Below are 24,809 nucleotides of genomic sequence, written 5' to 3'. Positions count from 1 at the left end.
AGTGGGAGGAGATAGGAGGTAAAGGTGAAAAGGGGGAGGGGTTAGGGTTAGGAAAAGGACCCGGGTTGGGGATAAAGGGTTAGGATGATACAAAATTGGACCAGACTAGGGTAAATTCCAAATAGGGTTGGACAAACAATTTGGGATCCGGAGTTGGGTCAAAATAGAAACTGAATCAATTTTGCATATTTAAGCCAGATGGTTCTTTGGTACCTAACAAAAAAAATCCAATACTTTTCCTTCTTTTTACGTTCCCAATCTGTCCACTTCACATTTCTTTGCAAGCCAGCCATTCTCATCGCTTCTTCACCATGAATTGAAAAATGTTTAACCAAAGGAGTTTCTGTTGCCTTCTTGTTCTTCACATTGTATCGATGTTGCATCATACGTGTGGACAATGTATTCTTGGTTTCTCCAACATATTGAACACCACATTTTGAACAAAAAATGACATATACACAATTCTTCGAGTTGGTGCTGAAACCTTGCTCAACTCGAAACACTTTTTTCTCAACACTCTTGATGAACTTAAGTCTAACAAATTGGGATTCCAACACCTGTGGTTTCCGCAAAGTTAAAGATGGTAATCTAGCTTTAACCAAAAAATCCCGCAAGTTTTTATTCCGTCTATAGGCTGTGATAACCTTAGACGAAGGAACAAATTGCTGTATATCTGGAACCGTGTCAAAATTCGTTTTAAACTTCCCATTTAAAACCTTGGAAATACTCGAATAGGTTGTAATCAGTGGAATCAAATTCCGATCATCCAATGTTTTAGATTCCTTAAAGGTCTTGCATTCCCTAAGAAAGGACCTAGGGTAACCTCTGTTCCTCAAGGCCCTAAAAAGAGCCCTTACTGCTTCAAAAAACTCCACTCGTCTCGTGCAAATCCGATCGAACTGTAAAAGCTGTGCTTTCACAATTCCTCTAAAACAGTGTGTCGGATGGAAACTTTTCTTGTGGAGTAGTGCGTGCGTATCAGTTGTTTTAAAATGCACTTTAATATCTAACTTAAGTGTCTTTAAGAAATCCGGTCCTTTAAACACCGTGGTATCTAGGAAATCAATCTAGTTTTCCTCAAATTCCTTCTTCAAAGTAATTGATGGATCGTGTGTGTTGAGAATTTCCACAAAATTATCAAATTCCTCACGTGATTCCGTCCAGATACCCCAAATGTCATCTAAGTATCTGAGATAACATTTTGGTTTCGTCCCACATTTGGCTAATACTTCTTTCTCCCAATTGGCCAGGGTTAGGGTTAGGGGGTTAGGGGGTAATAGCCAGTAGTCGACCAAATAAAATGGAATAACTTGAAAAGTAAGTGTCGTAGAGGGATGAAAGTGGTGTCTACGGGGTTTTTTGGGGTCCTCCGGACACCCTGGTGAAGACCCCATGTCGATAGCACCAACGGTTCTGGACTTGGTTGAAATCGGTTAAAATTTGACCGAATAAAAAGTTCAAAGTTGCAGATAGGAGTGTCTGATCGGGCTAATTCCACCACCACTGTACTCAGCAGGCCCTGCTGGGTCGTTAGACACCCGACATGGCGTTAGGGTTAGGGGGAGCTGGGGTTAGGGTTAGGTTTTGTGTAAGAGCAGGCCACCAGCAAGCTGGTAGCCTGAGATGCACGGGCCATCGATGTGGCCGGGTGGTGGTGTCCCTGCCCCTTTTTTATATAGGCAGGAAGGATGACAATTTCTTTATTTAATTTGTTTAATTTATTACTTAGAATAACAATTTAGAAAAATATACTTAATTGCTCGATGTTTAATTACTTGATGAGACTCAGAAGATAAATACCACTTTCCTTTCCTTTTTTTTTTTTAATGAATGCATTTATTGAAGAAGGACCACCAAAATCTTTGTTCTATTTGGTGTACATATTAAGAGTTGCTGGACTAACAGTTGGTTTGATTTGCTTCAGAGAATCCTCAAATTCTTTCATCTTAATGTTGCGCACCTCAGCAGCAGCTATAATACGGACTTGGTCTGGTCCCAACTCTCTTATTGGGCCAAGTGCAGCATCTCTGGCTAATGCTGTCAAATTGCTCCCTGAATATCCTGCAGTCACTTTTGCAAGACAGGACAGTTCGTTTTGGCTCAGTGGACTCCCGTGCTTTCCCAAAAGATTTTTCAGCAGCGTAAATCTTGTCTTCTCGTCGGGTAAGGTCACATATACTCTTTTTGCAAAGCGCCTTAATATTGCTTCATCGAGCTCCTGGGGCCTGTTAGTTGCTCCAATTACAAGTACCCTGTCATCCCTTCCTGACTGCAACCCGTCAAACTCAATGAGGAACTCGGTTTTTAAATGGCGAGAGGCGTCATGCTCCCCCTCCCTCCTTTCATAGAGCAAGCTGTCCACTTCATAGATGAAGATTACTGAGGGCTGTAACTCTCTTGCAACCGCAAAGAGTGCTCGTACGAGCTTCTCGCCTTCTCCCACATATTTGGAGGTCAAACTAGCAGCACTAATGTTGAAGAATGTTGCATTAGACTCTGCAGCAACTGCTTTGGTGAGCATGGTCTTCCCATTTCCTGGTGGGCCAAATAAAAGCAAGCCACGTGCAGGAGCTCTCAGACCAGTAAAGAGATCAGGTCTTAAGGCAGGAAGGATGACAATTTCTTGAAGTGCTTGCTTTGCCAGATCCTGCCCTGCGATGTCATCAAATGACACAGTCGCTCCACTGCAGTGAACAGAAGAAATATTTTAAATGTGCAAAACTTTTTTTTTTTTTAAATTTCACCCAGGGAAAAATGTCTTGTTGATTGTGATGCTTCTGATACCTTTCTACAATTTCATTCATAACTAGAAAGGGCATTTTCTGAAGAAACTGCAGTGTGAATGCTTGAATCTGAATGTATGCACTGAAATGAATTAATTGCTGAATGTTAAGTTAAAAATTCTGAATGAGCTGGAAAATACAGAATTTTTAACCTGAAAACAAAAGTGCAGAACTTTTGAAAGTTGATGTTCACACAGAAGAAGTTGGAAAAAAGCTAAACATGTTTAAAATGTAAATAATAAAAAGATGAGTAATGACAAAAGAAAATTTAGAGTCAGAAAACATCTGAATGAATACTAAAAGTTCATATTCTTCTAATTGAAATGAACTTAAAAGATGAACAAACATTCTGGAGAAAATACAAACTTGTGTACTGTATAGAGATTTGTGAGTAAATTCAAATGAAAGCCTAAGGTGGTGACACAGTTTAACACATGCAAATAATCAAATAAACACAGTCCTTTTTGTGAACATGGATAAATAAGTATCAATAGTTTACAGCATTGTTCAGCCATGCCACTAAATGCTTTTTTACACATTGTTTTAACCTGGGCTCAGACACAAAGTCCCAAATTTAGTTAGTCCCTGACTTTGAGTTGTGGTTATGACTAATTATTATACACAAGGCTTTATCTATCTGAACTCTAAGGACACAAATATAAAAAAACTATACTTACCAGCTGATACCCCACACTACACACTAGGTGTGTCAGCAGAGGTGGGACCAAGTCATTGTTTTGCAAGTCTCAAGTAAGTCTCAAGTCTTTATCCTCAAGTCAAGTCTCAAGTAATGTCAGGCAAGTCAGAGTCAAGTCTCAAGTCACTGGTGTAAAAGTCCGAGTCAAGTCACAAGTCTGAAACTTTGAATTTCAAGTCCTTTCGAGTCTTTAAAAAAAACAAACGAAAAAATAATGTTGCAGTTATATGCTAAATGTAAATATTAGACCATGTAATTTTAAAATCTGTGTTTTTCTCAACACATACAAAATAGTGAACTTAGAAAATATACACAAATTGTGAAATTGCACCTCTTTAAAATGCAGCTCAATTAAACCTAGCTCCTAGAATAATTTTCACCGACAGTTCTGAGATAAGCTGCATGTTATTCTTGGATGCGGTTGTAGGACCGGCTTTAAAATCGCATGACAAAAATATCATACATATTTAAAAAAACTGCATCACCTACGTAGCCTGGACAACATTTGCTAGTTAGATGAAGTCAGCTATCTCATTGTAGCATATTTATATGCATATTTATAATCATACGGTTCTTGGAGTGAGTGCATACACTCATGAAGTTTAGTAACTTCCGGTCACTGCAACAAGCCCAGGTACAGTTTACCGCCGGATGGGTACAGGACCTTGAAATGCACCGTGTAGAAAGTAAAGACCATCGTACCTATCATAAGTTTACCAGTCTCACAAATTGTCTTCATAAATACACATTCGTTAACCGTTTATTAATAGGACCTTTGAGCTCAAGGGTAATTAATTAGTAGTGGAAATAATTTCTGGTAGCATTACAGAAATGTAGCAGTGACAATAATACTGTATGCTGTAATCGCACTGGGCAGTTAGTGATACAAAACAACTGTTTTATCCTGTGAATAAAAGTATATGTTTTTGTCAATGTACCATAATAACAGAAGCGAAACGCAATATTGTGTCAGGACAATTCACTATTTATGCACAATAAACAAAGGAGCATAGCGCGAGAATTTCTGTTCAGCGCCAGACTTGCTTGTAACCTATATCACCAATTATGTTAAGAAAAATGACGCATTAACTACAACAGAAGACTGACCTTTGTGGGAATGCTTGGAGCAGACTAACCTGTGAGCTGGAGTGTTCTGGGACGTTATATTTGGTCTTTGAATGGCTGCAATCCAGGCCACCCGTCGCCTCTTTGTTACTTCGGAAACATGGCTCGAACAATTTACAGTGGGGCAAAAAAGTATTTAGTCAGCCACCGATTGTGCAAGTTCCCCCACCTAAAATGATGACAGAGGTCAGTAATTTGCACCAGAGGTACACTGCAACTGTGAGAGACAGAATGTGAAAAAAAAATCCATGAATCCACATGGTAGGATTTGTAAAGAATTTATTGGTAAATCAGGGTGGAAAATAAGTATTTGGTCAATAACAAAAATACAACTCAATACTTTGTAACATAACCTTTGTTGGCAATAACAGAGGTCAAACGTTTACTATAGGTCTTTACCAGGTTTGCACACACAGTAGCTGGTATTTTGGCCCATTCCTCCATGCAGATCTTCTCGAGAGCAGTGATGTTTTGGGGCTGTCGCCGAGCAACACGGACTTTCAACTCTCGCCACAGATTTTCTATGGGGTTGAGGTCTGGAGACTGGCTAGGCCACTCCAGGACTTCCAAATGCTTCTTACGGAGCCACTCCTTTGTTGCCCGGGCGGTGTGTTTTGGATCATTGTCATGTTGGAAGACCCAGCCTCGTTTCATCTTCAAAGTTCTCACTGATGGAAGGAGGTTTTGGCTCAAAATCTCACGATACATGGCCCCATTCATTCTGTCCTTAACACGGATCAGTCGTCCTGTCCCCTTGGCAGAAAAACAGCCCCATAGCATGATGTTTCCACCCCCATGCTTCACAGTAGGTATGGTGTTCTTGGGATGCAACTCAGTATTCTTCTTCCTCCAAACACGACGAGTTGAGTTTATACCAAAAAGTTCTACTTTGGTTTCATCTGACCACATGACATTCTCCCAATCCTCTGCTGTATCATCCATGTGCTCTCTGGCAAACTTCAGACGGGCCTGGACATGCACTGGCTTCAGCAGCGGAACACGTCTGGCACTGCGGGATTTGATTCCCTGCCGTTGTAGTGTGTTACTGATGGTGACCTTTGTTACTTTGGTCCCAGCTCTCTGCAGGTCATTCACCAGGTCCCCCCGTGTGGTTCTGGGATCTTTGCTCACCGTTCTCATGATCATTTTGACCCCACGGGATGAGATCTTGCGTGGAGCCCCAGATCGAGGGAGATTATCAGTGGTCTTGTATGTCTTCCATTTTCTGATGATTGCTCCCACAGTTGATTTTTTCACACCAAGCTGCTTGCCTATTGTAGATTCACTCTTCCCAGTCTGGTGCAGGTCTACAATACTTTTCCTGGTGTCCTTCGAAAGCTCTTTGGTCTTGGCCATGGCGGAGTTTGGAGTCTGACTGTTTGAGGCTGTGGACAGGTGTCTTTTATACAGATGATGAGTTCAAACAGGTGCCATTCATACAGGTAACGAGTGGGGGACAGAAAAGCTTCTTACAGAAGACGTTACAGGTCTGTGAGAGCCAGAGATTTTCCTTGTTTGAGGTGACCAAATACTTATTTTCCACCCTAATTTACGAATAAATTCTTTACAAATCCTACCATGTGAATTCATGGATTTCACATTCTGTCTCTCACAGTTGAAGTGTACCTCTGGTGCAAATTACTGACCTCTGTCATCATTTTAAGTGGGGGAACTTGCACAATCGGTGGCTGACTAAATACTTTTTTGCCCCACTGTATCTTCAACGACGTAATCCGATAACAACCGATCTCTTTACCCGTCGGCTTCCCGTGGCTGTCATGCGACCGGTTATTGCAGTTAATAATACAACAGCTTCTTGACATTTTTGTGTTTCTTTTTATCGCTGTGTGACTGATTTCAATTGAAAGCCTGCGTGCGCTAGTACCTCTTGCCACGAGTTCCCAGAATTCTTTGCGGTTTTACCCCTGAATGACGTCACATTTTCAATCTCTATATAATATGCATGTTAAATTTTAGATTTGGGGTGAAATATCAAGTCTTTTCAAGTAAACCGGTTCAAGTCCAATTCACATCCCAGGTCATTGGTGTAAAAGTCCAAGTCAAGTCACAAGTCTTAGAACATTTTTTCAAGTCAAGTCTAAAGTCATAAAATTAATGACTCGAGTCCAAGTCATGTGACTCGAGTCCACACCTCTGTGTGCGGGCAGGCGGAGAGGAGGATCCAAACGCAGGACTCAGACACTAACTTGAAACTTAAAAACCTCAGCTTTATTGCTGGTACGAAAACAAAACATGAAGTGAACATGGAATATGGAGAACCGAAACACACAGGCATAATCTGATGGTACGACGCGACACCGAGCATGGGAAAACACAGGGCTTATATACACAGGGTAGTAACGGGGGAATCGGCAACAGGAGGGAGACACAGCTGGGAGAGATCAGGGCTAATGTGACATGGGGAACAAAGCTGCACACACTAACATAAGACAAAGACTTTCACAATAAAACAGGAAACATGAATCACAACTCAGAGACATGGACTCAACACAGAGACAGAAAATGACACATGGAACTGAACTATACATGAAACCACAATTCCTAAAACATGGATAATAGAAACATGAAACTCTAATAATAATAATAATAATCCCCACAACCACAAGAGAACAAGAAAACAATCCATGATGCAAAATAAAACCAAAACATAATAAACTCAAAATACTGGGTCCAACGGACCCAGAACCGTGACAAGGTGTGCCATGTGACCTGAAACCTTGGTACAAAATCATCATAATCATTCTGTTAACACTGTTTTTTAACACTGTTTGTGTTGCTGTTCAGCAGTTTAAAATGTTTTAGATTGGATTACATGGAATGAATTTGAATTTTCTTGGGGGTTTTGTGTGTGTTTCGTTCTCAGCAGATTTTGAATTCCAGTTACCACATTTCTGGTCATATGACATCTCGAGTGCCCACTTAAAAAAAATCCCCACAGTTAATTCAACATTAAAACAAAATAAAAATATGTTAAATAAATAAAGGTTTGCTCTGTGATGAAATATTAAATAAGCATACATTGTACAGAGCACTAACAATGAAAACAATCCTTTAGCCTGTTGATCAGAGAGAGGCAGTCATTATGTCCATTTAAAACCTGTAATCACAGAGCACAACGTTTCTGTGAAACTATGAAGTCCCATATGATCCTCATCATGTCCAGTGACTTCAGAGTGGATCCTCCCTGTCATCCGGCCAGTGTTTGATGTGTGGCAAGCAGTACAGAAGCAGGATAGCTGAGGACTTTAAAAGAAGAGCAGAAAACGGGAACATATATAGTTGTAAATGTAAATATCAGTGATACTTGTCTTGTCAAAGGGAATAAAATAATGAAAATGTCAACTTACACACTCATTTAGGGAGGATCTTGACACTGCACAGAGGCACAATCAGTCTGACAATGATGGTGATCTCCAGGGATGTTTTCCTGCAGCAACATTCCTGCCAACTGGCCATATGATCCAGAGTAGTTGGTTTGTAATGAACAGAAAGGTGTATATGTTAGGTAGTGTGCACTCAGAGCTGGTCCTAAGAAACAAACACATCCTGTAATAAACTGAATACCTGTAGTAGTGCTGCTGCAAATATAAAGCCCTTCTATCATGAGTGGTTTCAAAGAAGGTGTTTTGGAGGCTCAGTCACAGAAACTGTGCAGTCTGTTCAGTCCTGAGTGTCTCAGCTCTGAAGGGGATGGATCACAGAGGGAAACACCTGAGTACAGACATTACAATACACTCTAACACTCCTAAGGTCAAGTGAAAACACAATTTAAACACTTTACAAAGAATGAATACATGTTTTCATGGAAATTATGTCATTAACCCTTTTTGTTGTGAGTAAATCTCACCGACTGCTTGTGGGACAAGCTAGAAGGAAGACTAATCTCTCCTGTGCTCCAGATGTGAAGTCTCACGCTCTGATCGTACGGCGATGAAGATGGTGATGATGAAGCCTCTCTGATCTGTGGCATTACAGTTTCTGGCTGCTATGTGCTTCACACTGTTGGATTTTACATGTGAAGCTTGGAGAAGACACAGGAGGACTGTGTCTCTCTTAACAAAAAAAAAAAAAAAAAAAAGGAAACCTAACACCCCCCCCCCCCAAACTCCCCAACCTCACACCATCCAATGTCTATACAAAAGTAGGGTATCGGCTGGTAACAGAAAGCAAGTGTTACATATGTACTACATATGTAACACTGCTGAAACATTTCTGGCCAGAAATGTGCAGTTATCAACCCAGACCCACCCTGATGATTGCACTGGCCAAAACATGATAAAAGCTCATAAAAATGTATGTTTCATAGAAAAATTTGTCCAAAAATATAATCGTATACTTTTGAAAAAGGTTAAAGTTGATAACAAACCAAAATAATAAAATTTTTGTAAATAGTATTTCAAAATAGAGGCACACATAAAGTGGCTTAACTGTTATTATTGCTGTAATTAGGTTTGTTTGTTTGTTTGTTTGTTTGTTTGTTTTTTTAAAAAGCAACCTTTAGTCATTGTTGTTCTCTCAGAAACAATGAAGAAGCTGTTGAACATTTATTTGTTGTGTGGGCAATCCTCTGGTCCACCCTCCCTCCCTCCCAGCCACAGTGAGACTGGGGCAGCCTGGCAGGATGTTGAAGCCTGGCTGCAGAGAGGATATGCCTACACTGTTCATTTTAAACTGCTATATTTGATTTTTCTGACATTTATAGGTTACTATTAGTGAATTTTGGATTTTCTGTAATAAATAAAATTGTCATCTTTTACTGATATCATTACTTAATTCATGTAATTGTATTTTATGTAAACAATTCAAACATTATACTGCAATGCAGGGCGTTTTTTTCTTAAGTCAACTTTTAAATATTGTTCTACTTTCTATTCAAAGATCTAGATCATGAATCATCATGAATCATGAGGTCTGACCCAAGACTTTGTGGACTGGTGCCAGCTGAACTACCTCCAGATCAACGCCAGTAAAACCAAGGAACTGGTGGTAGACTTCCGCAGGCACAAGCATTCTCCACTGCAACCACTGAACATCCAAGGTATGGACATTGAGGCTGTGGACAGCTACAGGTACCTTGGTGTTCATCTGAACAGCAGACTGGACTGGACTCATAACTCAGACGCCCTCTACAGGAAAGGGCAGAGCAGGCTGTACCTGCTGCGGAGACTCAGGTCGTTTGGAGTGGAGGGCCCACTCCTGAAGACCTTCTATGACTCTGTTGTGGCTTCTGCTATCTTTTATGGTGTGGTCTGCTGGGGCGGCAGCATCTCTGCTGGGGACAGGAAGAGACTGAACAGGGTGATCCGAAGGGCCAGCTCTGTTCTAGGATGCCCTCTGGACCCAGTGGAGGTGGTGAGTGACAGGAGAACGGCGGCTAAGCTGTCATCCCTGTTGGACAACATCTCCCACCCCATGCAGCAGACTGTGACAGCACTGAGCAGCTCCTTCAGTGGGAGACTGCGGCACCCACGGTGTGGGACGGAGAGATTTCGCAGGTCTTTCCTCCCCACTGCTGTCAGACTCCATAATAAAGACTTTAACTGATCAAGCACACACATCCATACATATGCAATAATACTAAGTGCAATAATCCTTTCTGTCATCGTTGTATTTTTACTCAGTTGTATATAGTATTTGTATTTGTATTCTATTTTTATCTTATTGTATATTTATTTTATTTTATTCTACTGTATATAGTATTTTATTTTATTCTATTCTGTACAGTTGTGTACTGTATTTATTCTTATTGTATTCTAATTTTTGCCTCATAACTTTTGCACTGTCCACTTCCTGCTGTGACAAAACAAATTTCCCACATGTGGGACTAATAAAGGTTATCTTATCTTATCTTATCTTATCTTATCTTATCACAGGACAATACACAGTATACAGGGTCATGGTAACTATGGTAGGTCTTCATGACTCCAGAATGGAGACATCGCTCTGGCTGAGAAATGAAAATTAGGTCAAGCAGTGTGTTCTTCTCAGTGGTAGGGGCAGTGATGACCTGTGCGTATCCCCTAGACTCAAACAGTTCCAGGATTGGTTTGTTTGCACTGGATAAAACATTCTCATTAAAATCACCACAAACTATGATGGGATGACAGTCCATGATCTCTAATGAGTCTAATAGGCTTACCAGGTTTTTCAGGAATGGCCTCAGAGTGTAGTCTGGAGGTCTGTACACAACTGCAATCAGAGCACTGACTGGTGCTTCAACCTTTAAAGCCAGAAATTCAAGGTCAGTTACATTATGGATGTACTGTTTTTCATGCACTTGAATGTCACTTTTCACATAAACAGCAACTCCACCACCACTTCTGTTTGCCATCTGGGGAAAGTTTGTGTAGGACAGGTGTCTGTTGCATTTGAACAAATTGTAATTTTTCAAGTGGAGACTCTGCGACAAAAGAGCCCCGCAGGTGTGTTTCTGTTAGGCACAAAACATCTGCTAGACACAATTCATGGTGACTCTTGATGTCATTAATGTGAGCTGGCAGTCCCTCTGTATTATGATGAACAATGGTGAAAATGTCTGACCTGCTCAGTGTTTGTCTCACGTGTAGAAGAGGCATCATGTCATCAAGGTTGGCTTGTCTCATGTTCTCAAGCGCTGCAGTGATTTCTGGGTTGGTGAATATTTTTTTCTCCTCCATATCAAGAAGATACAGTCCACTGAGAGACGTCACTCTACTGACAGCTACGTAGGCCATGCCGGGCTCAAAAATGCTCTTAAGAGAGACAACAGCTGATGTAGTTGTCATACCCTGTACCTTATGTATTATACATGCAAAGGCCAGCTTCACTGGGAACTGTCTTCGTACCACTCCTTTCTGCTTCAGATTCTCCTCTGCTCTCTCAATGTACACCATGTCGTCTGCTGGTGTGCGGTTATTCTTTCCAGATGTCTCATTATCCATTTTAAGTACAAGCTTGATGATGTGTTGGTCGTTTTCACAGTGAACTACTCTAAGTAGTATTCCAAAAGCTCCATTAACCAAACCATTTTGTATGTCAATGTTTCTGGTGAGCATGACACGAGCTCCTTCTGCAACTTTCAGTGTGTCTGGTAACTTGTTTTTACCTCCTTTGAATGGTCTGTCTTGAAGTGCCATTCTGCCAGTTCTAGGATCTTTTCTAAAATCATCTGCATGGATGTCAATGATACGAGTATGGAGCAGAGCCAGTGTTGAAGAGTTGTGTGCATCCACTTCTTTATTAGTTGCAAAAATGTGCAACACATCAGTCGGACAAAGGGCTGGTTCAGTTATGGCCTGTGACAACAAATTTCTATCTGCTTCACAAAGCTCATCCAACTTTCCTTTCACACGAATTCTGTTCAGCATCTCAGCAAAGACAACATCATCTTTCTGACGCATAATCTCGGTCAGAGTGATCATTTGAAAATGCTCCCGCCACAGGTCGATCTCGGACGGGTCGTGCACACAGAGAGGTTTAGACTGTCGCACTGGGGGTAGCTGATAGAAGTCTCCGACAGCAATAACTGACATGCCTCCAAAGGGTCTCCGAGTCCCTTTGATCTGTTTGAGTCTTGCATCTACATATGCAAAGAGATGTCTTGACACCATAGACACTTCGTCAATGACGATTATTTCAGCATTCAAAAGTTCTGATCTGACTTCATCCAGCTGATTGCCAAGTCCCTGAATTGGAGGTTTTAAGCTTCTAGGCAGCTTGAGAAGAGAATGCAGTGTTGTTCCAGAAATGTTAAAAGCTGCAGTCCCAGTGAAAGCAGTTAACAGGACAGTGGGTCTTGATATGTCAACGTCGTCTGCATATCTGGGCACTTTGCTCAGTATCTTAGATGTTTCTGAGTAGATGCATTTGATAAGATGTGATTTTCCTGTTCCAGCACCACCATTAATATAAAAGAAAAACTGCTCTGGATTTAGAGCACAGACTCTTTTAATGCACCAGTCTCTAACTGCATAAAATATGCAGGCTTGCTTCTTGTTCAGATTCTGAAACATCTGACGTAACAATGTGGGATCAATAGCAGGGGGTTCCCTGATGGCTCTGACTTCTGTTGAAGCATCAGCCTGACTGCTGTAGTCGGTCACATCTTCCTGTTCATTTTCATTGTCTCGCTCTCTTTCTTGTTCAACAAGTGGCAACCTTACGAGATCTGATTCAGGTGCCAGATTACACCATTCGTCAGTCACACCTCTGTTCTGCTCATATTCCTCAACAGCGCTCTCGATCTCCTCACCGTTTTTCTCATATTTCTCTCTGTTTCTTTTGACAATGTGTTGCACGTACTCAAGACGGTCAGTATCTGGTAGCTGTACACAGCCAGCACCATAGAAAGCCTGATAGGTTGGCAAAGATGGTGTTTTCAGTTCGTGGTCTGAACGATGAGGAAGGTACAGTTTAAGCAGTCTTCCGTAATATTGCTCTGGATGTTTTTCTTGTGAGCACTGGTGAAATCTGATGATAGCAGGCTTATCGTTTTTGCGCCTTTGCACAAATCCCATCTCATTGAGAAGAGGCAAAACATCTTTACCTTTTTTCTGTTGGCCATAGACAATCCTGCAAGTAGCAGCAAATTCTGCCATGCACATCTCCTCATACTCTGGTGTTTCAGGTCTGGCTTTGTATTTGTCATTCAAAGATGTCATCCAAACATTGGAAGACTCAGGTGTTGTGTTTTCCAGAACTGACAGGGGACGACTCATTTTCACAGGATTATCATCAGTTGGAATGAATATTACAGCACGTGAGCATTGCTTCATGTGAAGACCACATGCACGAGCAACACACTCCTGTGCACTGATCTCTCGCTTCTTTGAATATGCCTGCATGACGGCTCTCATTTCATCGCACTCATTTACACTGTCCTTATGGGAGTTCTCAATGACAGTTTTCAGGTACTCAGATAGCCCGCCCTCTTTTTTTGATATATATTTCATTAAATAATTTGCAGCACCAAAAGCATCTAAAACAAAGCTTATGTCGATATTACTGTTCCAGGCTTCAAGCAGATGTGGATTATAGCCATTTATCCAAGAGTCTTTTGGATCATGCTTTAGTATGATCGTACTCCTTGTGTTCATTTTATTCAGGTATCGCTCATATTCTGCATGTGTCAACTTGCATCTTGCCAAGAGCTGCTCTAAACTCATGGAAGCAGTTTCAGGTTCATTCAGCAGCTGGTTCAGTAGTCTGAGCTTGTTCTTTGCTATTTCTACTTCCAGTGCATCATCCTCACTGGGTCTTGTGATCATTGTCTCATTGCAGGGTGGTTTGGGAAAACCAAAACGGCACCCGGAGCTTAAACTCCTAAAGCACGTCTTTGTGTGGTTCTTACTGTGTTTTTGCACTTCTGTTACTTTCTTGTACAGTTCAGGTTGTTTATGTGGATCAGGCAGCTGAGCTGTGATGTATTTGTTTATAAAATCAACAACAGTTTGCTCATCATCCTCCTCAAACACAGGAGCACCTTCTACCCACAGGAGGCAGTGTATGTGTGGGCTTCCTCTGTGCTGAAACTCAACTCTGTAAAAGTAGTCAATGACTTTGCCAAGTGGCTCTGCAGGAGATAAGAGTAAATCTCTGAATAATGCTTCAACTCTCTTGTCAAACATGCGCAGGATTGCTTCTCAGGATGTCACACTTTGCCGACCAGTCGAGTCCTTCAAAATTCACTTGTTCACCTTGCTGCCTTGTTATTGCCTCAATCACTTCAGGCCTGCGCATTTCAGCGGCCGAAAATGTGCAAAAGAACGTGGGAATTCCCAACTGTCTGATCATGGCAAAAAGATCTCTTGTGGTTTTCTCCCAATAGGCTGGGGTTCCTCTCAGAGGTTGCATGAATCTCACTGCGTCTTTATTTCGCACCAGTTTCTCCACCTCATGTTTATCTTGTAACATGCCTGAGGTTATTTTTCTCCCATCTCTGGTCAGAGGCTTTGCCTTCCTTAACTGTATTGTCATGCTGGATGTAGCCAAGTGTATTTCAGTCACAAACTGTGCAAAGAACAAATAGTTTGTGTCTTTGGCAAAACGATCATCAATGCAGAAAAGTCTTGATTTGAAATACCCACTGGGGGATACTTTGATCAACCTTCTTTCATCAAGTGTGTTTTGACCTGTAGGAAACTGCACAGGGAAGGCCATGGCCTCCAGTTTAGGTGTTTTGAAAAAACTTATTGGATTGTTTCTCTCTGCAGGAGCAACAGAGTAGATTCCTTCACTGAAACATAATATCTCCTCAGCCACATCAGGGGGCTGCAAACAGGACTCGAGTGCAAAACCACCATTAGTCAGTCCATCTTCTTGCTCTGAATCATCTCTCATCTGTTCACGTGATTGTTCACCATCACAGGGTAACATGTCAATGTCCTGTTCATTTTTATTTTGTGCTTCACTCAGTGCATTTTTCTCACAGCTGTCAATTTCCATTAAATCAGCCTCATCATAATCGTCCTCATTCATGTTTTCATCATCATCATCATCTTCATCAGGAAGTGTTGGGTCACATAGCTCAGCATCATCTCTGATGCTCACATCCTTATACTGTGGATGAATCTGCTTGAGTTTATGCAGTGCTTGCACAAGTTTAGACCAGCTTACAGTCTGAAACAGCTGATGACCTTTGTAAGACAAGCATCTCTTCAGTTTTACTCTCATCACCTGAGAATTAATTCTCAATCGAGGTAGTGCTTCAACAGTTTCCTGCACCTCTGATGGGACACAGACCACATTTCCTCTAATTGCTCTCTGTCTGCCTTTGGGAAGTGGAATGATCTTGGCAAATGGTATGCACTTGGCTATGAGATGTCTCTCCAGTATGTTGAGATCAGACAGTTCAGGTGGAATATCAGCAAGATCCAGTTTATTGGCAACAGCAAGTGCTGGCATGAATCCATTTTTAAGATGATCGTGGCAGGTGTGACAAATCCACTCTCTCTTTCTCTCATCAGGCACATTGCACTGCTCATTTCTGCAGTTTTCATCACAAAGATGAACAAACCTTCCTGTCAAACATGTTGCAACCACACGTGGGTTTTTGACATACTTTGACCTTGTGCGGGGTCGCACTTGGTTTGGAAATGAAGCCTTAAAACATACAGTACATGGCTATGATGGTTCAGCTTTGATTTGTGATTTTAACACAGATATGGCCTCGTTGATCACACTGTTGTCACTCTCTTGGGTTTGTCTGTTCACCCATCTGTATTTCCTTTTTATTTTCATTGCACATCTCATGTTGTGCATAATCCTGAATGCAAGATTACTTTGATACCTGTCTCGCATTAGTTGTTTCATTAGTTGTTTGTGTCTTACTCTGAATGGGTCATCACGTGCATAACGCTGAGTCACTCGAGATCTCTGTCTCTCTCTGAATTCAGGGTTTTCTTGATACCTTTTAGTTATATATATTTTTTTGTTTTTGTCTAAATTCAGCATTGTCACAGTAGCGTCTTTTAATATATTGTTGTTGTTTTTGTCTAACTTCAGGATTGGTTTATATGCCTCGCTTGTGCAAGATTTTTTCTTTTCTTTGTACTCTTTATTTGAAGCATACTTTAGTTGTTCTTTCCTTTTTTGGTTTTCTTTTCTCTGATTTCTGGGTTTCTCTGATGCCATTAATCTTCTTTTCATTTTGTGCCTTTGTTGTTGATTAACTTTTTTCAGTTTTTGTAAAACTATATCAGAAAGATCACAGGCAGCAACATTTTTTATGGCAGCATTTGATTGACATGAAAAAGCATCCCTTGATGGAAGGAAACTTAATTCACTGCATAATTCTTCAGTTGGTATATTAGGAGGTTCATTCTGATCTTCATATGATGTGAACTGAGTCATGTGGACTTCTTTTTGTTTCACCAGTGGCGTACAAATGGACATTTGACAAAATATGTTTTCAGTCAGACCAGTGGTTGTGTTTCTCCTTGGAGTAGAGGGGTTTGCTTCATCAACAGTTGTATCAGAGTCAGTAGGTGCCACAGCAGTGGCAGCTGTTTGTCTGCAGACTGTGTCTGTGATAGTATCATTTAGGTTGACTGTGCTCATACTGTAGAACTGCACAGGCTTCAGTTCATAGTTACAAGAGGGTGATATCTCCATCATTTCATAAGAATCTTGTAGCCTCTTAATCATGTCACTCAGGAGTGTGAATTTCAGCATCACTGCTGAATCACGATTACGTGACTGTAGTAGTAGAGGAAGACCACTGGGTGTTCTGGAGTGTGGATCAAAGAAACCATATTTGCCTGATGTGGATCTGAACGCTGCGATACACAATCCACTCATAATCAATAAGGCATACTGCACATCTGACAACAGGCAGCTCAGTCCTGCTTCTAAGCTGAGAAAGGTATCTACTGCCTCCTCTGGAGGTTCTTCAGATGTCCCATACCGGGAAAGCTGTGTCATGTTGACATGATACATAGACCTGCGAGCATCAACTTTGTCTGGCAGCTCGTCGGTTGCCAAATGAATATTTTTAGGAAATCTTTTCTTGGCCTCTTTGTACATCACATTACCTTTATCCAAGACCAGATTAAGGTCAGCTGTAGTCATGTTTTCATTCTCATGAAGGAATGCAAGAAATGTGAGTGAGTTACATGTGCACTGCTTGTTTCTGGAGTCTCCATATTTAGGATGTGCCTGGCTGTGAGATGCACAGACATGTGTAACAGAGGGCTGGTTTTCAAGGTTCACTCTTTCTGCATGAGATGGTCCTGCCTAGGGCTGGGCCATATTATACCGTTCACGGTAATACCGGTATAATGTTAGGCAACGATAGGAAAATGAAATGTCGCGATAGAATATGAGTAAAACGCGCATGCGCAGTGCCTTTGTTTTCATACGCACATGGCCGATTGTTGAGTGAAACAGATGAACCAGAATTGGTTTGTAAAAATGGTGCAACTTCAGTGATGTGGAACCTCGTTTGGTGTTTGTCCGACAGATACACGACAAAGCACATTTTTTTGCAGAACATGCATGCGGCCGTCGTTATTGTCGTATTTGTCGGTCTAAGATGCTCTTAAATCTGGGAGTAATCTGGGTCCTAAACTCCGTGTGCTTCTGGTCAAACGAACACTGCAGCATCACTGAGAGTTAAAAACTGTCTAAATTCTTTCATCTTTAATAAAACGATAAGCATTGCTGCTTTACCAGGTGTAACTATGAAGTTTAACTTCCAGGCATCCATGAAAACAAAATTTATTACATTTAACGGAGTTAGCAGGAAGCTAGCGGAAGTTAGCTCGCTAGTTTCACTAGCTACCTAAGCATGATATTGCATGTTCTGACTGAAAGATTTCTGAAAAAAATCAAACGTACAGCTCTGCTATCACTTCCAACATAAATGAAGACAGGAAACTAAACAGCAGTGACGTTTGTAGGGTTACTGAAGTTGGGCTAGCTGGTATATAATGATGTGCTACGTGATCGCTAGCGACACAGCTATGTTAGCATAACATAAACAGTGAAGCTGGAGGACGAACACTAACACTTTTCCACTTATAAAAGTTAACGTGAAGGTTCCTCATGGTTAGAGACAAATGCAATCGCATGGCAGGATGCTGTAAACGGACCAAACTTCAGTCAGGAGAACAACTGAGATAATCCATCCACAATACGAGGTTAGTCATTAATATACTGCAACAACATGGGAATAGAGCAGCTGCCAGAGAATTCAACATTAATGAATCAATGGTACAGAAGTGGATGAAGCAAGAAGAATGAGTTTAATAAAGTTTGATTTATCTGACTGCTTTGTTTCGCTTAATGTGCCTTATAATCCCGTGCACCTTACGGTCCGAAAAAGGCATACTGCACACTGCAGTTTAATGTTGCAAAGCACCTCTTTTTAACTTCAGTGGATATTATACATGGTTATGCTCAGGATATGTCAGCCCATTTCTACTGGAAATGCCTTTTGGTTAAACTTTCAGCAAGGAATTTGCATTTGCACCGTTACATTTTTATAAAGCTTTAATGTACATAAAAACCAGCTTCTTGTTTAAGTGAAAATAAATGGAAGGTTGTCTTTTTGCGCTAGTAATGTTGTGGAGTTCTATTTTGTCTCGCATCAATTATATCGTCAGTTATATCGTTATCGCAAATTTTCAAATATATATCGTGATAAATATTTTTGGCCATATCGCCCTGCTCTAGTCCTGCCACATCACTGTGACGGCCTCACAGTGAAGCTCATGGAACTCATGGAAGCTCATCAAACTTCTTCCAGCGTTGTTTTGCAGCTTGTGACTTTTTCTGCTTCCTTGGCATTTTCACACACTTGCAAGTGTTTCTTAGTCTTTAGAAAATATGTTCACAAGATAAGAGTGGCACACACCAGGAGATGTTGTCTTTGTTTTTATTTGTCTGAAACAGTTGTCTTTCGTTTGACAGTTTGTTCTTCAGTTGAGAGAATATTATGCACTCTCTTTATAGGCTTGGCACAACTTAGCAGCAAGCCCAGAATGAAAAACAGGTAGAGAGAAAATTTAGAAGAGAGAACAGACAGAGCAGGAGAGACACGGCTTTAAATCAAACCGCAATAAGATTCTTAGTTTGGCACAATTTCGCACAAACCACAGGGTGAAATACAGACGGAAAGAAGGCAGAGAGAACAGGTGGAGAAGGACAGAGGATAGAGGGGTTGGGATATGAGAGAGAAGACTGGAAATCTGGTCCTTGTTCTTCTTCTGCACACTGTGAACAAAAAAGAAGAAAAAATAATAATTGTATTAAAATGAAATCACATGGTAATTGTTTGAACTAATTGTGACTACTAAAACAAATATTCAAGCTAAACTGTTGTTGGCTGCCATGTGCAAAAAGTTGCATAATTGGGCACTTTTTATAAGAATAAATATTTAATTAAATTCAGCAATAATATTTTTAAATACAAATATGATTAACTAATCACATGTAGTGTGACTACAAAAATGTACGAAAAAAATATTTTAGCCCAATTATTAAGCTGCACTTATGTGTATTTATTATAAAATTGTGTTTAAAATGTTTAGCACAAAGTTTGAACCCATCAAAGCTTATATTAGTCAGATTATTTTTTTATTTTGGTCTACTTCTCTTACAGTATGTGCACACCTACCAGGCAAAGCACAGGTGTCAGTCAAGTTCCTGAAAGTGTAAGACGAGAAATTATATGTTAGTTGTCTGTACAGTGTTATCAGACTAACAGAAATACAAAGCCCACACGACATGATACACTGAACTCATAGTCAGCAGGTTATAGAATAATACAGCACACCAAATAAAAGAATAAAAAATAAAAATAGAATAAAACAGACACAGCAGCAATTTTATAATTCAAACTAATTACCTGAAGTATTTCCACTTATGTAAGGCTACTGTTAGACTGTTACTAGCCTTAGCATTGCTGCTAGCGCTAGCATTCCGGCTAGCATTAGCACTTCAGTTAGTGTTAGCGATGCAGCTAGCGTTAGCATTGCAGCTAGCATTAGCAATGCTGCTAGCGCTTGCACTGTTAAAACTGAGCCACAATGGCAATAATAAAGCTCATTTCTTACTTTTGTCTCACTCACTGACCGCCAAGATATATCACAGGAATATTCTTTTTGTCAGTTAACAACTGCTAAGGCTAGTGTTAGCACTATAGCTAGCGTTAGCATTGTTGCTAGCATTGGCATTGAAGCTAGCGTTAGCACTGCTGGTAACAGCAAAACATCATAAACGTATATAAATGATAGCGAAGGTTATTCTTCTGATTAATTAGTGTGAATGTTTTTCAAGCATTCACACTAATTAAGTTGGCCAGTTTACTGTCCACATTCTTGAAGTTTTTCATATCCCTCTTCGGGGGCTGTTTCACAGCTGCCGGTCTTCCATTCTGAGTTTTTCCCACCCGAGCGGTTGTCTTAGCAGGAATAAGATTGTCCCAGAAAGCATTACACATTAGAAAGGTAGCTTCAAATGGCATGTGCCTGCACTATTAAATAACCAAAAAAACCCACAAACCTTTGCATCAGTTAGTCTTAATGAAGGTCTTACAGGAGTGGAGGGTCTGATGGTGGTGGAAACACCTGCGGGTTGACTTTTAGGAGCTGACTTTGGCTGTGGAAGAGCATGACGTGATGTCCCTTGGGGGTCATTTCTCCTTTTAGAGACTAGTGTCGTCTCTAAAAGGGTAAGCCTGTCTTTTGCCATGGTGAGGTTGGTGACCATTTTATCCTGAAGTCTCTTTGCTCGGTCATACTGCTCTCTATGCCCAGTGAGCTCTATTGCAATACCCCTTTCAAGCTCAGAAATCCCTTTCTTGTACCACTGCACAACCTCCTTCGTCCTCGTCGATCTTCAGTGCCTTGGATATATACTCAAACGCGTGCTTGTGGATGTTTTTTATAACTTCAGCGCTGTCTTTGGGCTTACTTGCGTTTGTTTTGGTCGACATTACTCTCGCGCTACTTCCCCCCTGTTCTCAGTCATAACACGGTAAGCTAGTCATAAACGAAAACGTTTAGGCTTTAAATCGCATTTAAAGGTGATGCAGTCCTCTTTCTTTGGGACAAAACACAACGCTTTAGCTTCATAGAATAAAAATTCTGGCGCTTCGTGACAACAGGGTTAGGGTAGGGTAGGGTTAGGGGGTTACGGTTAAGGGTTAGGATTAGGGGGTAATAGCCAGTAGCCGACCGTAACAAATTGGAATAACTCGAAAAGTAAGTGTCGTAGAGGGATGAAGGTGGTGTCTATGGGGGTTTTTGGGGTCCTCTGGACACCTTGGTGAAGACCCCATGTCGATACCATCAACAGTTCTGGACTTAGGCCCAATCGGTCAAATTCTGACCGTAACAATAGTTCAAAATTGGTGAATAGAAGTGTCCTATCGCGATGATTCCACCACCGCTCTGTGGTTCCTGTTCCTCTCATGTCCTAGTCCACACATGCCTTCAAGACGCATCCTACAAGTGGAGAGCAACACATGATCAGTTACCGCTATAAGAGAATCGCCTTGTGCGCCTCTTCTTCGCTCTGCTTTGTCTGTGTGTTTGGTTTTTAAATGGGTTAGGGGTTAGGGTTAAAGAGATGGGCGGCAAAGGAGCAATACAGAGTGGAAGGCTATGAGCTAAGGCGGTATACAGTGCTGCAACAGAACAACAGAGGGCATACGTTTAGCTTGTGTTACTACGAGTGCTAGATAAGAGCAGTTTGCAGCTGCTACAGTGGCCACGTGTTTGACAGGCAGAGTGTGACACAGAGAAGTGGTTTAATGCTTTTACGTTTTGACTCTTAATCTTTGTAGGCCTGTGTGTGTGTGTGTGTGTGTGTGTGTCTTGTGCCTCTATGTGCCTGGCTTTTGCCTCTGTGTCTGTCCCCCTGTGCCTCTCTGAAGCTGCTGGGTCATTCAAATCTGACAGTCCTTGTGGAATATGTGCCCCCTTGAGGGTCAATTTGGCACAAAGTGTCAGAAGATGTTAAAGCAGCACAAAATAACAAGATCTAACAACCCATGGTGGTCGTCAGCCACCGGAGGGAACCTAGGTTGCCATGTCCAGTGGCAATTAAATGTGTTGCAGCTCTACAACGTTGTATATTTCCAGTCAGTCAAACAGAAAACAGAATGTGATGAAATGACTTTATCTTTAATTCCACTTTTATCGTGGGACTGATCAAAGTCGCTGCTTGCAGGTTTCAGTAAAGGAAAACAAAAAAAAAAACAAACCCAACTTAAATGTTAAAAAAAACAAAAAAAAAACAAAAAAAAAAAAACGGTGAAACTCCGCTTCACAGTCTGGTGTAAAATCAGCAACCCAAGCAAAAATAAATAATCAATAAATATGCAAACGCATATAGAAAAATAATTTCCAGCTAAGGGTGCCACCAGGCTTAATTGAAAGCAGATAAGGACCACGTCCAATCTGCAAATCTAAAGTCCTAAACAGTCCAGAGTCCTGATACTTCGCAGGAACTGTCAGGGAAGGGAGCCGTGCTCCTCCCGCAGGCCTCCCCTCCTCTTCTTCCTCCTCTTTCATCCAGGAGTGTGACAGGATCTCCTTCAGAATGGGACGGTCCTCAGGCTGGAAGGAGAGACACCAATGAATCAGAGACTGGCATCCTGGTGGGAAAAAAAGAGAAAGGTTCTGAAAAGATTTACTATACATGTAGGAGGGGTGATGTGACCCTGAACCACAGTGATTTTGGAGGAAACGCCTGTTGAGGAGAACCTGAGGCTCACCTGTAGACACCGGCCTGGTGAACCTGGGGCAGGCTTTGTAAATCTCATCGTCATTCTTGAAGGGAATGTAGCCGCAGACCATGGTGAATAGCAAAACCCCCAAAGACCAGACGGTGAGGGGGACTGCCTTGTAGGGCTTTGACGCAATCCACTCGGGGGGGGGGGGGCTGTAGACACGGGTTCCTGAGGACGCAGGAAGTGAGGAGAGGAGGGTTACAATGCGAAACTCGGCACAGGGAGGAATTTTGTAGGGGAAGGGGGAAAAGATGCTATAGGTTTATGCTAAGTCCACATGTACACGGGTATTTTGGAAAATGCAGCTTTTTCTGTGCAAACTGCTCCCAAGGTGGAGTTTTTAGAAAACTCAGTTTTTCCATTTACGTCTGGATGAGGAAAATTGAGATTTAGTCACGCAACGTCAAAGGTGTGCATCATTTTTGATGTCACGCTGTGCACTTTTCAAAAATACCCGTGTACATGTGGATGTAGCCTTAGAATGACTGGTTACCTTGAAACTCGCTGTACATGCCGTCTTTAAGCAACGCCCCATACCTAAAGTCTACGATTTTGATGTCCATCGTCATGGTGTTTACCACTATGTTCTCGTCTTTGATGTCCATGTGCACGATGCCGCGGGAGTGAATGAATAGAAGCGCCTCAACCACCTGATGGAAAATCCTTTTGGGAAGAACAAAGAACCAGAATGTTAACAGACATCTAAACGACTGCAGCAGAATGCATTAACCTCCTTTCAACCTCCTTCAAAGGTGGTGGGCGGGAGCGCAAACCTGAGTGAGAGGCTTTCTGACAGAGCTCCTCTCTCCGTGATCAAGTCAAGCAAATCCTGACAGTGTAGAGGCCTCTCCATCACCAGCAGGAAGCCCCGCCCCTCCACCTCGAACCAGTCCAGCATGTGGATGACCCCAGGGTGCCCCCCGTCCTCTGACAGCAGCTGCAGCGGTGCAATCTGCATGGGAACGTGATTGATCTCATCTGACTGACGTAACAAAGAAGAAGATTAAGCTGTGTGCATGCAGGAGTGGTGGGTAGGAGGACCCAAAGTGCAGACTCACGTGAGCAAAATAGTGCAGTCAAAACAGCTTTATTGCTGAAACATAAAATAACTAAACTGAAGGTACCAAAAAAACTGAACTGGCAGGCTGGCAGGAAGACAGAACACACAGCATAGTAGATGGTATATCATGACCCAGACAAAGGAAAACACAGGGCTTAAATACACAGAGGGAGCAATCAGTGAATGAGAGACAGAAGGGAAACACAGCTGGGGAAAATCAGGGCTGACGGGACAGAGGAACCAAAACCAGACACATTAACATGAGATACGAACTTTCAAAGTAAAACAGGAAACACAGGCTGAACTTACAGACAGTAAGTTCAGACACTGCAACAGAGGGAACATGGAAACCCAAACATAAGAACTACAAAATCACAAACCAAGAAGAACCGTGGAAAATAGAAATGCAATACAGAAACCAAAACCTTCACAGTAATAAACCAAGAGAACACAAAGAAAGGTACAAAACTGAAAACGCTGAGTCAACGACCCAGGTACCCTAACTGTTACAAATTTCTCAACCACTGCACACCACAGCTGCAGCTCCCCTGAGCCACCAGCAGAAGACGGAGCTAAACAATCGTAGCTTTGTTTCACATGTGTCACTCAAAACACCCTGTGCATTTTTGTACACATTTAGTTTATTTATTTATTTTAAGTATCACTCACCAGTGTTGTCCACTTGTCAGTTGTAATTTAATGGCAACCTGGATGGTTAAAAAAAGAGTAAAATATTTTAAAACAATAAAATAATAAAATAAACTTCTTGAACTGTAATAATAATGATAATGGAGAGAAAGTGCAAATTTTTTAAATGAATAAATACAGGTGTGTATTTTTTTTTTACATGTAGTCCATCAGAGAGCCTCTGTCCTGAAAACACTGAGCCAAAACCTCCACTGCCAAGCA

At 41.4% G+C, this 24,809-nt stretch overlaps 1 protein-coding gene and 1 pseudogene across 2 annotated transcripts; both read right to left on the bottom strand.

Annotated features, from left to right (window-relative positions):
- Positions 1-1,771: 1,771 nt before the first annotated feature.
- Positions 1,772-21,203, bottom strand: LOC146693087 (spastin-like; annotated as a pseudogene). Its single transcript, XR_014915380.1, has 4 exons — positions 20,608-21,203; positions 20,392-20,506; positions 2,785-2,806; positions 1,772-2,684 (listed from the first exon to the last, which is right to left on the bottom strand). The product of XR_014915380.1 is annotated as a spastin-like (transcript).
- A 1,215-nt stretch (positions 21,204-22,418) lies between these two features.
- Positions 22,419-23,798, bottom strand: LOC146693086 (serine/threonine-protein kinase pim-2-like). Its single transcript, XM_085431185.1, has 4 exons — positions 23,614-23,798; positions 23,334-23,503; positions 22,826-23,008; positions 22,419-22,705 (listed from the first exon to the last, which is right to left on the bottom strand). Exons 1-4 carry the CDS (start codon positions 23,796-23,798, stop codon positions 22,419-22,421), a joined length of 825 nt encoding a protein of 274 aa, XP_085287311.1.
- Between the last annotated feature and the right edge of the window lie 1,011 nt (positions 23,799-24,809).

This window comes from Copadichromis virginalis, linkage group LG15, assembly GCF_057382275.1.
Source record: "Copadichromis virginalis isolate Kocher_CV1m ecotype Utaka linkage group LG15, C_Virginalis_male_GT1.1, whole genome shotgun sequence".
In the NCBI taxonomy this organism is placed as follows: Eukaryota; Metazoa; Chordata; class Actinopteri; order Cichliformes; family Cichlidae; genus Copadichromis; species Copadichromis virginalis.
This window is presented reverse-complemented; position numbering and strand designations above follow the sequence as displayed.

Coding starts and splice junctions, on each gene's coding strand:
- LOC146693086 (XM_085431185.1), bottom strand. CDS start 23,798: ATGCAGATTGCACCGCTGCAGCTGCTGTCAGAGGACGGGGGGCACCCT. Junction 23,504..23,613: donor TCAGAAAGCCTCTCACTCAG/GTTTGCGCTCCC, acceptor TCTTCCCAAAAG/GATTTTCCATCAGGTGGTTG. Junction 23,009..23,333: donor CATGTACAGCGAGTTTCAAG/GTAACCAGTCAT, acceptor CTGCGTCCTCAG/GAACCCGTGTCTACAGCCCC.